This window comes from Rhinoraja longicauda, chromosome 17, assembly GCF_053455715.1.
Source record: "Rhinoraja longicauda isolate Sanriku21f chromosome 17, sRhiLon1.1, whole genome shotgun sequence".
In the NCBI taxonomy this organism is placed as follows: domain Eukaryota; kingdom Metazoa; phylum Chordata; class Chondrichthyes; order Rajiformes; family Arhynchobatidae; genus Rhinoraja; species Rhinoraja longicauda.
In genome coordinates this window covers 22,060,465-22,073,691 of record NC_135969.1, presented here as the reverse complement: position 1 = coordinate 22,073,691, position 13,227 = coordinate 22,060,465, and the positions used below count along the sequence as shown (strand labels likewise).

The 13,227-nt window shown below is 42.5% G+C and overlaps 1 protein-coding gene across 3 annotated transcripts in view; it reads left to right on the top strand.

Annotated features, from left to right (window-relative positions):
• The window catches only part of cacna2d2a (calcium channel, voltage-dependent, alpha 2/delta subunit 2a), a 353,483-nt gene that overhangs the window by 233,461 nt on the left and 106,795 nt on the right, over positions 1-13,227 (top strand). For all 3 annotated transcript variants that reach the window (XM_078414334.1, XM_078414335.1, XM_078414333.1), the window contains one exon: positions 7,402-7,546. In XM_078414334.1, coding sequence (XP_078270460.1) covers positions 7,402-7,546 — 145 coding nt within the window. The remainder of the gene's footprint in view (positions 1-7,401; positions 7,547-13,227) is intronic.

Sequence of the window (13,227 nt, the reverse complement as noted above, 5' to 3'; positions counted from 1 at the left end):
GACATAAAATGTTGGATGGCACAGAACTTCCTCCAATTAAATTAGAGCAAGTCTGAGGTCATCCTATTCGGCCCCCCCGACTCCATCAAATTGATAACAGGCAGTCTTGGAAGTCTATCCTGCCTAGTCAAACCGCATGTCAAAAACCTCGGCATAATATTTGACTCTGCAATAAAATTTGATAAGCAAGTCAACACTGTGGTAAAAGCCAGCTTCTTCCAACTTCGAACCATAGCTAAAATCAAACCTTTCCTCCAATTCGACGACACAGAAAAAATCATTCACGCTTTCATTTCCTCCCGCCTAGACTACTGCAACTCCCTATACACTGGGATCAGCCAATCTTCCCTGTGCCGCCTGCAACTGGTCCAAAACGCCGCAGCGAGACTCCTGACGGGTACCCGTAAAAGGGACCACATCACCCCGATTCTGGCCTCTCTCCACTGGCTCCCTGTACGGTATAGAATCAACTTCAAGCTCCTCCTATTCATGTATAAAGCCCTAAATGGACACTCCCCCCCCCCCCCCCCCACATCAAAAATCTTCTAACCCCCCTCTCTAACTCCAGGTCCCTCAGGTCGGCCGACTTGGGGCTACTCACTATCCCGCGGTCTAGGCTTAAGCTCAGGGGTGACCGCGCTTTTGCGGTTGCAGCTCCTAGACTGTGGAACAGCATCCCTGTCCCCATCAGAACTGCCCTCTCCATCGACTCCTTTAAGTCCAGACTCAAAACCTATTTCTACTCCCTAGCGTTCGAGGCTCATTGAGGAGGCACTGTGAACTGTTTGCGTGCTACTGTATGTTTCTTTTTTTTTTCCATTGGAACCTAATCAGATGTACAGCACTTTGGTCAACGTGGGTTGTTTTTAAATGTGCTATACAAATAAAATTGACTTGACTTGACTTGACTTCAAGTAGCTGTTCCGGAAATTGTTGGTGTAAGACTTCAGGCTTCTGTACCTTGGTCCCAATGGTAACAGCACATCCTTCTTTTGAACAAGGTGGGTCTGTCCGGCTGGTAGTGCAGGATGCTACAGAGAAATCTGGCATGCTGTTTGTAAACTGTGATTCTGGGAGTACAGCTTTGTTAGGCGTTTGTTTAGCTAGTCTGTGGATTGATATCCTAATTTAGACTCCTTTCCCCAGGTGTTTGTGGGGAGGATTTGACATGTAATTCAATGCTGGAGTCAATGCCAGTTAGTTCATCTAGTTTTATCTTTTCAGTTTTAAAATAGCAGCTGTAATACAACTGAGTGGTTTCCTGGGTCCTTTCAGATGGCAATTGATGGTGAACACCCCACTGAGAGCTTGGGGTCACCAATCTGCCCCTGGAGTAACTGGGGAAACAGGGGAATGGAGCATTTCCTCCACTGATGCATATTGGAGAGCCAGGTGGGATTTTGAAACAAACCAATAGTTTTGTTGTCACAATCTTGAAAACAAAAATTCAATTTCTTCCATATCAACTGAATTCCAGAGCTACCATGGTGGGATTTGTTCTTGGATCAGTGGATTGTTAGTCCAGATCTTTGTGTTAGTTGGATTGTAATTTTTCAATTACATGGCTTTGTGCATGGGGAACTGTGTCTCATGAATTTTATTGAGTTTTCAGAGGACCAAGAGATTGATAAGAACAGGATGGTGGACATGGTCTACATGGACCGTCACAATGCTTTTGATGATGTCGTGCATGGTAGGTGAGATCACATAGGATCCAAATTGAGCTAACCAGTTGGATACAGAATTGGATTAGTGTAGGAGTCAAAGGGTGATAGTGGAGCATCATTTTTCAGATTGGAGGCCTGTGACTTGTGGTGTGCTGCAAGGATCAATGTTGGGTAGCGTGTTGTTTGTCATATATATTAATGATTTGAGTGGGAATGTAGCTGATGTGATCAGTAAGGTTGCAGGTGACACCAAAATTGGCGTTTATTTGCTTCAACTTTCAGCCACAGTCGCAGTGAGACAGCCTGAACTCTGTCTATCACAGATGCTGTAGTTGACACATCCTGCCATAAAGTCATAGTGATTGAGTGCGGAAACAGGCCCTTTGGCGCAACTCGCCCACACCGGCCAACAATGTCCCAGCTACATTAGTCCCACTTGCCTGCGCTTGGTCCATATCCCTCCAAACGTGTCCTATCCATGTACCTGACTTAACTGTTTCTTAAACGATGGGATAGTCCCAGCCTCAACTACCTCCTCTGGCAGCTTGTTCCATACACCCACCACCTTTTGTGTGAAAAAGTTACCCCTCAGATTCCTATTAAATCTTTTCCTCTTCACCTTGAACCGATGTCCTCTGGTCCTCGATTCCCCTACACTGGGCAAAAGACTCCATGCATCTACCCGATCTATTCCTCTCATGATTTTGTATACCTCTATAAGATCTCCCCGCATCCTCCTATGCTCCATGGAATAGAGACCCAGCCTACTCAACCTCTCCCTTTAGCTCACACCCTCTAGTCCTGGAAAACATCCTCGTGAATCTTTTTTGAACCCTTTTAATCTTTCCCTTAACATGGTGCCCAGAACTGAACACAATATTCTAAATGTGGTCTCATTCTAAATGCCACCTTCCTCCGAATAATGCCGCAGGGTTTCCAATAATACTACACCAGCGCAACAGGAGAACTGACCATCACTAGGATCCATCCAAGATTAGGGTTATGGTAACTCATGACCCAAACTCTGTGTGTTTTGTTTAGTTTAAAGATACAGCACGGAAACAGACCTTTCGGCCCATCGGGTCCACGCCGACCAGCAATCCCTGCACATTAACACTATCCCCGCACATTAACACTATCCTACACCCACTAGGGACAATGTTTTTTTTACATTTACCAAGCCAATTAACCTACATACCTGTACGTCTTTGGAGTATGGGAGGAATCTGAAGATCTTGGAGAAAACCCACGCAGGTCATGGGGACAACGTACAAACCCCGTACAGACAGCACCCTTCGTCGGCATCGAAACTGGCTCTCCGGCTCTGCATTTGTTGTCACGCAGAAACTCTGCCACTGCGCCACCATGCCATGTCTTGGCATCAGTAGTCTAATTTACTTTTGTTGCCTTCAATTATAACACTGTGGAGGTAAAGTTACCATATCGAGTGACATTTGTGCTAATGTGAACAAAATCAACTTATGGACGTCTGTAAAAACAGAGCCCATTCATTACCTGGAAATGGCCCATATGTTACTGATACAAAATGCTATGTTAGACAACCTAACCTGCAGCGCCCTTACTGCCAGACGTCGTGCAATGACAGGCTGCAGCACATATTCAGCATGATGCTGCAGTTTCTAGCACCTGCGCCACCATATCGAGTAGATGTCATGAAAGCCCATATGTGCACCGCATTGCACAGTAAGATAATACAGTCTGCACCACCTGTATGCCAGCAAACTGTGCTGTGCAAGTGGAATGATTAAAGCATGATGTTTTCTGCAGCAGAGCTGAGATCACAGCACTGCCAGGAGCAAGACTGAGCAATCAGGCTTCCTGAATAGTACCAGATGTCTTTCAATAAGCAGGGCAGCTAAAGGGCAAATATAAACTCAATCTAATTTAGTGGTAAAACCAGCTACTTGAAAGGCCAGCTCATGGAAGGATTTGAACAGCTGACGACAACAGATGCAGGAACCTGGCCAATGCCCCTGGGTATTGCGCTTGCTCATCAACAATAAATAAAGGTGCCAGCCTGGGTTCAGTGATGACTCTCTTGCCTTTGAGCCAGAAGATTGCAGTTTCAAGACCCTACACATAAATTAGGCTGGCAGTGTTCTGCGATAATTACTGAGGTGGTGCTTTATTGAGTTTAGTGCTTTCCTTTCGGAAGGTGGAAAACTATCTAAAGGTAGCATGGTACACAGAGTGGTGCAGTTGCCTCACAGCTCTAGCGACGTGAATTCAACCCTGACCTCTGGTGCTGTCTGTGTGGAGTTTGTACATTCTCCCTGTGACCACATGGTTTCCTCCTAGTGCTCCTGTTTCCTTCCTCATCCCAAAGACATGCGAGTTATGAGGTTAACCCGTAACTGTGAATTTCCCCGAGTTTAGGTAGATGATTGGAGAATTGGGAGTTATTAAAGAGAGAGAACAGGTTGCTATTTTGACACTGTGAAAGGTTTTGTGCAAATTCAGACATCTTTCATAAACCAAAAATAATATATTGGATTTTACTGAAAAGAGAAGTCGAAGCCCTACCTTTGTTAAAAATGATCATACCTATGCAAAAGGCTTAGATGAAACTAGTGTTTGGTCTTATCTATAGTCACCCCATAAAATGTACAGAAACGGTGACAGAAGTTAGGACCATCATGGCTGATTTGAGGAGGTCACACGGTTCAACAGGGTTGGGGAACTCCGCTTGCCTGGAAGCTCTTAGATCTGAAGCTTTTTTTTAAATCACCCTTCCCTTGCGGTACAAACGTACACATCAAGTTTGTGCACTGATCTAGAAAGATCTTGGTCATTAAATTGCAGATGTTCCCAGGGCCAACACTAGGATGCCTGATTCATGAAATGTCAAATTCTTTGACAAGAGAGTTTTTGAGATGTCCATGGAATGTCAAAGAAGTCCAAAGGCCAATTGAGTGCGTTCATATTCTCACCTCAATATTGCAAATACTCAGTGAGTTGTGTAATCTGCTGAAGGGCACATGATCCCTCAGTAGGATTAGTGCTTCATTCTCGGCAGAGATTCTGACATTGGAAAATTTGGATATTTTAGAGGGAAGCAATTTATAAGATTTCTATTAGAGACATATTTTAGATTAAAGAAAGACTGCCACAAGGTATCCCTAAAAAATGCAATCTGCTGCAAAGGCTAAGCGAGCATAATGACTCTTTCAACACCACCTCCAGGGTTGACTGCCTAACTTTGATGCCTGAAAACAAGATAAACATCAGAAAAAACTCTTGTTGATAAATGGTGCTGCCTGGAAGTGCATTTTTTGACTTCTTTGTGATAGATAGCATCAGACGAGGAAAACATCCGGCTAAATGAAGCCCTCCCTCGCTTACTAGCATTGAACCCAAACATACCCAAGAATAAATTAGCAACAATGCTGGGAGATCATCAAAAAAATGTCATGAATGATACCTCTTCAATTATGCCACTCTTCCATTTTGCTGTGATACCAATAGCATGAATCTGTGTTAATATGATTTAATTAGCATAAAAATGGCATGCTTTTACATATGTCACGGGTAGATATCATGAAATCTGTTTTATAGAAGGCTATCCAGGAGAGGTGAGTACAGATTAGGTCAAACAGGGATATAAAGGAAAACGATGAAATGTTTGGAGAGGCTTAGGGGTGGGGGGTAAAAAATAGTAGAAGTAAGTTTGACGAAAAAGGAACGGCTGAACAGAAAAAAACAAATTTGTGCAATACCCATTGTTTGTAATATATATAATTGATTTGGATGAAAATGTAAGTGGTTTGATGAGTATGCTTGGTGATGGTATGAAAATTGATGGAGTTGTGGATACTGTGGAATGTTATCAAAGGATATAGGATATAGACTGGTTGGAAATTTGGGGGGAGAAATGGCAGATGAGATTTAATCTGGACAAGCACACAGAAATAGATTTTGGGAGATCAGATGCAAAAAGAAAATATTCAGTAAATGGCAAGACCTTGTATGCATTGATGTACAGAGGAATCTTGGGGTGCAAGTGGCAAATCAAGTGGGTGAGGTGGAAATTAAGGCATGCGGCACGCTTGCCTTGATCAGTCGGGGCATTGAGTAGAAAAGATGGAAAGCCATGTTGTAGCTGTATAAAATTTTGATGAGGCCTCATTTAGAGTATTGTGTGCAGTTCTGGTTGCCATATTACAGGAAGGATGTGGAGGCTTTAGAGTGGGTGCAGAAGAGGTTTAGACATCTTGTTGGGCGGGTAAAATACTGATTGCATTTTGTCAACATGCTCTTGAAATTGGTGTGATTATAGTCCCCGATTATTATGAACAAGGTCTTGGGGTACTTCGATCCTTCTAAACCTTTCCTATCCGTGTACTTGTCCAAATGTCTTTTAAATGTAGATATTTGACTTTGGCTATGGAACTGTGAGCTACAATGCTGAGAATTATATTCAGCACTCTGCGTCTTCCCCTTTGCTCTTCCTATGGTTCTTCAGTCCGGCTTGATTGTTTTTTTAATTTATCTGATCTGATTGGATAGCATGCAAAATGACAATAATAAACCTAAACCTTAAGGATTTAAACTTTAAGGCAAGTAATCTACCAAACAATAGGAGAAGGCATTTTCTTTCATTACCATCATGGCAATGGGAGAAAAATTAGGGTCAAGATCCTTTTGTATCTGGTAGATCACCGAGAACAGGACTTTATCAATTAAATACTGAATGTGTTCTCAAAGCTTTTGAAAATCACCAGAACCCTCGAAGCAACGAGATACTCAAAAAAATCAAGTTTCTCATGAGATGTCAAGTGAAAGGTAATCCATTTGATACCTGGCTGAAATAATGCTGCTGGCTGCAACTTGTAGCCAGAGATCTGAGGAATTGTAAGTGGAGCTCAATTGAGGGAACATCTGTTGAGAGAAACTGCCAGAGTTGGCAAAATGTGCCAAATCCTACAGGGCCCTCTGAGCTAATTATTTGGATAGCCCCCCATTCAAATCTCTCCAAGCATTCAAACTGAAGCACCGAAGGAAAGAACAGCAATAGTTTCAAGGTTGCAAATATTGTGGCAAACGCATGAATGTTAGCAGGAGGAATACCCACCTTATGGGAAGCAATGTCACATTTGCAAAATGATGAATCAATTTTCATCCAAGTGCCAAAGGAAGAAGAGGAATAGTGAGCAGTCAGAGATTAAAAGGAACTAGTATACAGGGAGGAGGAGGACAAGAATCCAACATAGCCCGCTGTTACTATGGAGGTGGCAGGGAAATATGGTTCCAGGCGGACGGTGATGCAAAGTGTAATTTCTTCCTACAGTGTTCGCAAAGAAGCTTGAAGAGCAAATTAAATGTTTTGGTGAAAATGAAAGGTCCAAAGAATGGGAAGTGGAATAAAGCAATGTCTGCTGTCCTTGTAAAAAATCTGTGTCAATCCATTGTATCATGCAAATAGAGCCCAATGAAAGCTCAATCTACTGCAGGTGCAAATGTTTTGGTCATTTTAACTATTTTGATCTTTCATCTTTGACTGTTATTTGTGCCAGAGTGTCTTCTCAGTGCTGATGATGAATGCTGGTCAAAATATTTCTGTCCTTTTACAGAGGAAGTTGCAAGCAGTGTCAAAACTAAGAGCTTCTACCCTGTCCATGATCTTTCTCTACAGGAATGAACAGCTCAGGACTGTCCAGAAGTCAATGTCTACACGTGCTGCTTTTTCTTACTCTGCCTTGTCTCTCTGCTACAGGGTGTTGATAAAGTTGATGATGAAAGCTCAGACGGGGAACAGACTAATCCTTTGCAGTTAGAATTTGTGGACGACCCAAACTTCAAGGTCAAGGTCAACTATTCATACATGGCAGTCCAGATCCCAACAGACATCTACAAGGGCTGTGAGTATGATGCAGAACTATGAAGAATATACAGCACAGATTCAGAACATTTCCCCTTTGATTCATGCTGGTATGTAGACCAGTGTGGGTCAAAGAAATTCTTCCCTCATTTCAACTTTCCATTCCCTTCTCCTACATTTTGATATTTCCATATTTCCTGAAATTATAATTTAATTCCCACAAGTGCATGCGAGGTAATGCATTTTGGGAAGTCAAAAGTACAGTCAATGGTAGGATGCTGAAGAAGGGTGGGCAGTAGAGTAGGTAGAATGGTGCAGCGGTAGAATTGCTGCCTTACAGCACCAGACACCCGGGTTCGATCCTGACTACGGGTGCTATTTGTATGGAGTTTGTACGTTCTTCCTGTGACCTGCGTGGGCTTCCTCCTGGATCTCTGCTTTCCTCCTACACTCCAAAGACGTACAGGTTTGTGAGTTAGTTGGATTTGATAAAAATTGTAAATTGTCCCCAGTGTGTAGAATAGTGCTAGTGTATACAGTTTGCGCGGTGTTGGTGAGCCGAAGGGCCTGTTGTCGCGCTGTATCTCTAAACTAAAAATGTTAATGAACAGAGGGACCTTAGAGTTGAAATCCAGTTTCCTGAAAGTTCCAACCCAGCCAGATGGGATGGTGAAGAAGGCATGTGGCATGCTTGTCTTCATAGGTCAGGACATAGAATATAAAATGTGGGAGGTTTGGGTGCATCTTTATTAAACACTAGCTGGTCACTTGGGAATATTTCACACAATTCTGATTGCTACACTAGAGAAAGGATATGATTGTGCTCAAGAAGATGCACAGCAGGCTCACCAGGACATTGCTGGGACTGGAGCACTTTAATGATAGGGAGAGTTTGGATAGATGGGGCTTGTTTTTCCTGGAGTAAAGGAGACTGCGGGTGATGACATAACAAATAAGAAAGACATGGGAGAATCATCTACCCATGGTAAGGGAATAAAACACAACAAACATATCACTAAATTACAAATGCCTTAGCTGTGGTAAACATTCCTATTCTGGTCCAATTGGTTATTACATTATTCCAGGTAAAATATTAAAGGAAAGGACATAGTCAAAGGGGCTGAATGTGAACCATCAGGCTATATTATGAGAGGTAGAGTTTTAGAGGCATAGAGCATGCAGACAGGCCATTCACTCCACCACATCCATGCTGGCCAATGGGCACCCATCTCTATAAATCCCATTTTCCACCACTGTTAGGTGGCTGCTCTTTAAAAGTGACCCATGTGCAGAACAGGTCTGCACACGCTCACACAATTGTTGATTTCAAGATGGAGATTTTATTTTTAGACCCTGAACCATTCACAGTTGTTGGGTGTAACCCTGACACATGCACATTTCTCTGCTCAGGCAGACAATCATCAAGTTACTAACATGGTGAATCACAATGCTTCGACTAAGAATTAGGGCCTCGAACTTAGTGTCAACAATTTGCTGACTGATCATTTTCAGCTTCCTATTGTAATAATGACCAGTTAAATTAACAATGAAGGATGGGGCGGCTGAAACTTGTTAAGACATGAGGGTTTGTTGCTCATCTGTTTTCCTCATTCCCACCATACTGCATCCATTTCCCAACTATTCTGTGACAATTACTGCAATGAATCATCGTGAGACTGAAGCTGGCCTACCAGCCTGTAATCTGCTGTCAACTGGTACGATACTGCTTCTCTGTTTCTCATCCTTCTCAGCAACCATGACCTTAGGTAACACAGCGACACGGATCCAAGTATCTCTGCACATGGCCAACACGTAGCCTGCTCCCTGGTTGGACACAAGGGCAGTGATCTCATACTTACAAATTCATGCAAAATTACACCATTTAGCCCGACGAATCTACTCCACCATTCAATCAGGGGTGATTTATCTTTCCCTCTCAACCCCATTCGCCCGCCTGCTCCCCGTAATCTACAGTGCATTCAGAAAGTATTCAGACCCCTTCATGTTTTCCACATTTTGCTACGTTACAGCCTTATTTTAAAATGGATTAAATTCTTTTTTTTATATCATCAATCTACACACAATACCCCATAATAAAAAAATGAAAACATGTGTTTAGAAAATTTTGCAAAGTAATTAAAAAGAAATAACTGCAATATCACATTTATTTAAGTATTCAGACCCTTTGCTAGGACACTCAAAATTGAGCTTATGTTTATCTGGTTTCCGTTGATTATCCTTAAGATGTTTCTCCAACTTGATTGGAGTCCACCAGTGGTAAATTAAATTGATTTGGACATGATTTGTGTATGATTTGGAAAAGCATACACCTGTCTATATAAGGTCCCACAGTTCACAGTGCATGTCAGAGCAAAACCAAACCATGAAGACGAAGGAATTGTCCGTATACCTCCGAGACAGGATTGTGTCAAGACACAGATCTGGGGAAGGGTATAAAACAATTTCTGCAGCATTGCAGGTCCCAAAGAGCACAGTGGCCTCCATCATTCTTAAATGGAAGAATTGTGGAATCACCAGGACTCTTCATAGAGCTGGCCGCCCGGCCAAACTGAGCAATCAAGAGAGAGCTAGATAGAGCTCTTAAGGATAGCGGAGTCAGGGGGTATGTAGAGAAGGCAGGAACGAGGTACTGATTGAGAATGATCAGCCATGATCACATTGAATGGCAGTGCTGGCTCGAAGGGCCGAATGGCCTCCTCCTGCACCTATTGTCTATTGTCAATCAGGGGAGAAAGGCCTTAGTCAGGGAGGTGACTAAGAACCCAATGGTCACTCTGATGGAGCTCCAGAGTTCCTCTTTGAAGATGGGAGAACCTTCCAGAAGGACAACTATATCTGCAGCATTCCACCAATCGGCCTTTATGGTAGAGTGGCCAGACAGAAGCCACTCCTCAGTAAAAGGCACATGACAGCCTGCTTGGAGTTTGCCAAAGGACTCTCAGACCATGAGAAACAAGATTCTCTGGTCTGATGAAGCCAAGATTGAACTCTTTGCCCTGAATGTTAAACGGCACTGCTCATCGCCTGGCCAATACCATACCTATGGTGAAGCATGGTGGTGGCAGCATCTTGCTGTGAGGATGTTTTTCAGTGGCAGGAACTGGGAGACTAGTCAGGATCAAGGGAAAGATGAACGGAGCAAAGTGCAGAGAGATCCTTGATGAAAACCTGCTCCAGAGCGTTCTGGACCTTAGACTGGGGCGGAGGTTCACCTTCCAACAGGACAACGACCCTAAGTACACAGCCAAGACAATGCAGGAGTGGCTTTGTGACAAGTCTGTGAATGTTCTTGAGTGGCCCAGCCATAGCCCAGACTTGAACCCGATCGAACATCTCTGGTGGGACCTGAAAATAGCTGTGCATCGACGCTCCCCGTCCAACCTGACAGAGCTTGAGAGGATCTGCAGAGAAGAATGGGAGAAATTACCCAAATACAGGTGTGCCAAGCTTGTAGCGTCATACCCAAGAAGACTTGAGGCTGTAATCACTGCCAAAGGTGCCTCAATGAAGTATTGAGCAAAGGGTCTGAATACTTATGTAAATGTGATATTTCAGTTATTTCTTTTTAATTATTTTGCAAAAATTTCTAAACACCCGTTTTCATTTTTTTATTATGTGTAGATTGATGATTTTTAAAAAAAAGTATTTAATCCATTTTAAAATAAGGCTGTAAAGTAGCAAAATGTGGAAAAAGTGAAGGGGTCTGAATACTTTCTGAATGCACTGTAGGTAAACAACATCCACTGACTCTTCTTTATCTATCCTGCTATTTACTTCCTCAAAGAATTCCAACAGATTTGTCAGTCAAGATCTCCCGTTTACAAAACCATGCTGACTTCGGCCTATTTTGTCATGTGCTTCTAAGTAGTTAGAAACTTCAAGCTTAATAATGGACTCGAAAATCTTACCAACCACTGAAGTCAGGCTAACTGGCCTATAGTGTACCCTCTTTTGCTTCGCTCCCTTCACAATAACTTCACATGAAAAGATTGTTCAAAACGATGTGATAGTGCTGAAGAGCGTGCAGAGAAGATCCAACAGGATGTTGCCTGGGATGGAGCAGTTCAATTATAAGGAGAGACTGGAGGGGCATAGTCAGATTTCCCCTGACCAGAGGAGGTTAAGAGGAGACATGATTGAGGTATGTAGAATTATGAGGGGTATAGATAGGGTAGACTGTAAGAAACCCTTCTCCAGAGGGTTATCAGAGGTAGATAAATTGAAAGACATAGATTTCAGATAAAGGAACAGATTTAGAGGGGATCTGAGGGGGACCTTTTTCATCCAGAGAGTGGTGCGCACCTGGAATGCATTACCTGAGAGAGTGGTGGAAACATGGTTGTTGACATTATTTAAGAAGTGTGTAATTGAGCTCTTGAATTGCCCAGGCGTAGAAGGGTACGGGCCAAGTGCTGGAAGATGGGATTAATACAGATGGGTGCAAAGAATTTCACTGTGTCTTGTCACATGTGACAATAAAGTATTCCATTCCATTGGTGCCCATAGGTCAGAATTTATGTGGTGGGCCAAATGGCCTCTTTTTATGCTGTTTGAATTACTCTAGTGCCGAACCTTGATGTGGAGCCCATGTGTATTTAGTTTCCGATATACAGCCCAGTGTCCAAGAAAAGCTATTTCTCAACGAGGGTTTGGTACATTGACCACTGTACAAGGCATAGGAGAGAGCCTGATAGTCCTTTACAAAGTGTCAGACATGTATACACATGTGTTCTGTGCTCACTAAACCTCTTGTCACCATATTTCAACTAACCCACCAGATTGGTCCTCATGGATGCATAATGGTTATTACTGAACTAGTAGCCATAGTTCTGGAACATTGTTCAAACCCCACCACTCCAGCTGGTTGGGGAGGAGTGTTAAATAAATAAAGTAATTAAATAAATACTGGAATTTAGATAAAGAATAGGTCCAGTAACCATGAGTCTAGTGGAATTTCATAAAAGTCCAAATTCCTTTCAAGGAAGTATATCTGCCACCTTTCCCTAGTCTGGGCCACCTGGGATTCTAGACCATCCTCTGTGGCAGTTTTAAACCATTAGAGATGAGCAGTTAATGCCATCATTGGCAACAGAGCCCAATTCCTGTGAATAAATAAATTAAAGAACACACTTTAAATGCTTGGAAGATATTTTCTCATCTTACAGCGAGTTCCACTTTATCACTATTATCTACCTATAAAAACTTCCTCTTGATTGTATTTTGAAGTGAAACATCTCATGTTGATGGCCTGAAATATAGCTGAATAAAAATTGATTGACATTTTGAGTACTACGATAGCCTGTGAGAATACGGTTGTTAAAAGTGGTAATAACTTGCAGCAAATCAAGAGTAGAGACAAAAAAAGCATATGATAGATATTTTCTGTGCAAGATTCTAATTACCCAAAGTTCGTAGTGGGGGTTTAATGAGCTGGAGGATGCAGATATCTGACAGCTTGTGACAGGTGTTGAGTGCTGATGTGTATCGGTGCTGAAGCAGGAGTTTACCTCTTGCAGCTGATCAAGAGTGCAAAATATTCTGGCAGCATTGAGTGACAGCAGCAGCAAACTGCTAAAGGTTGCTATCAGCAAAAACATGAGAATTCACACATTTAATATGATCGCATTTACTTCACTCATTACTAAACACTCAACCCAAACGACATTAGCTTTTTATTTACTTTGTCATCTTAATTAAAAC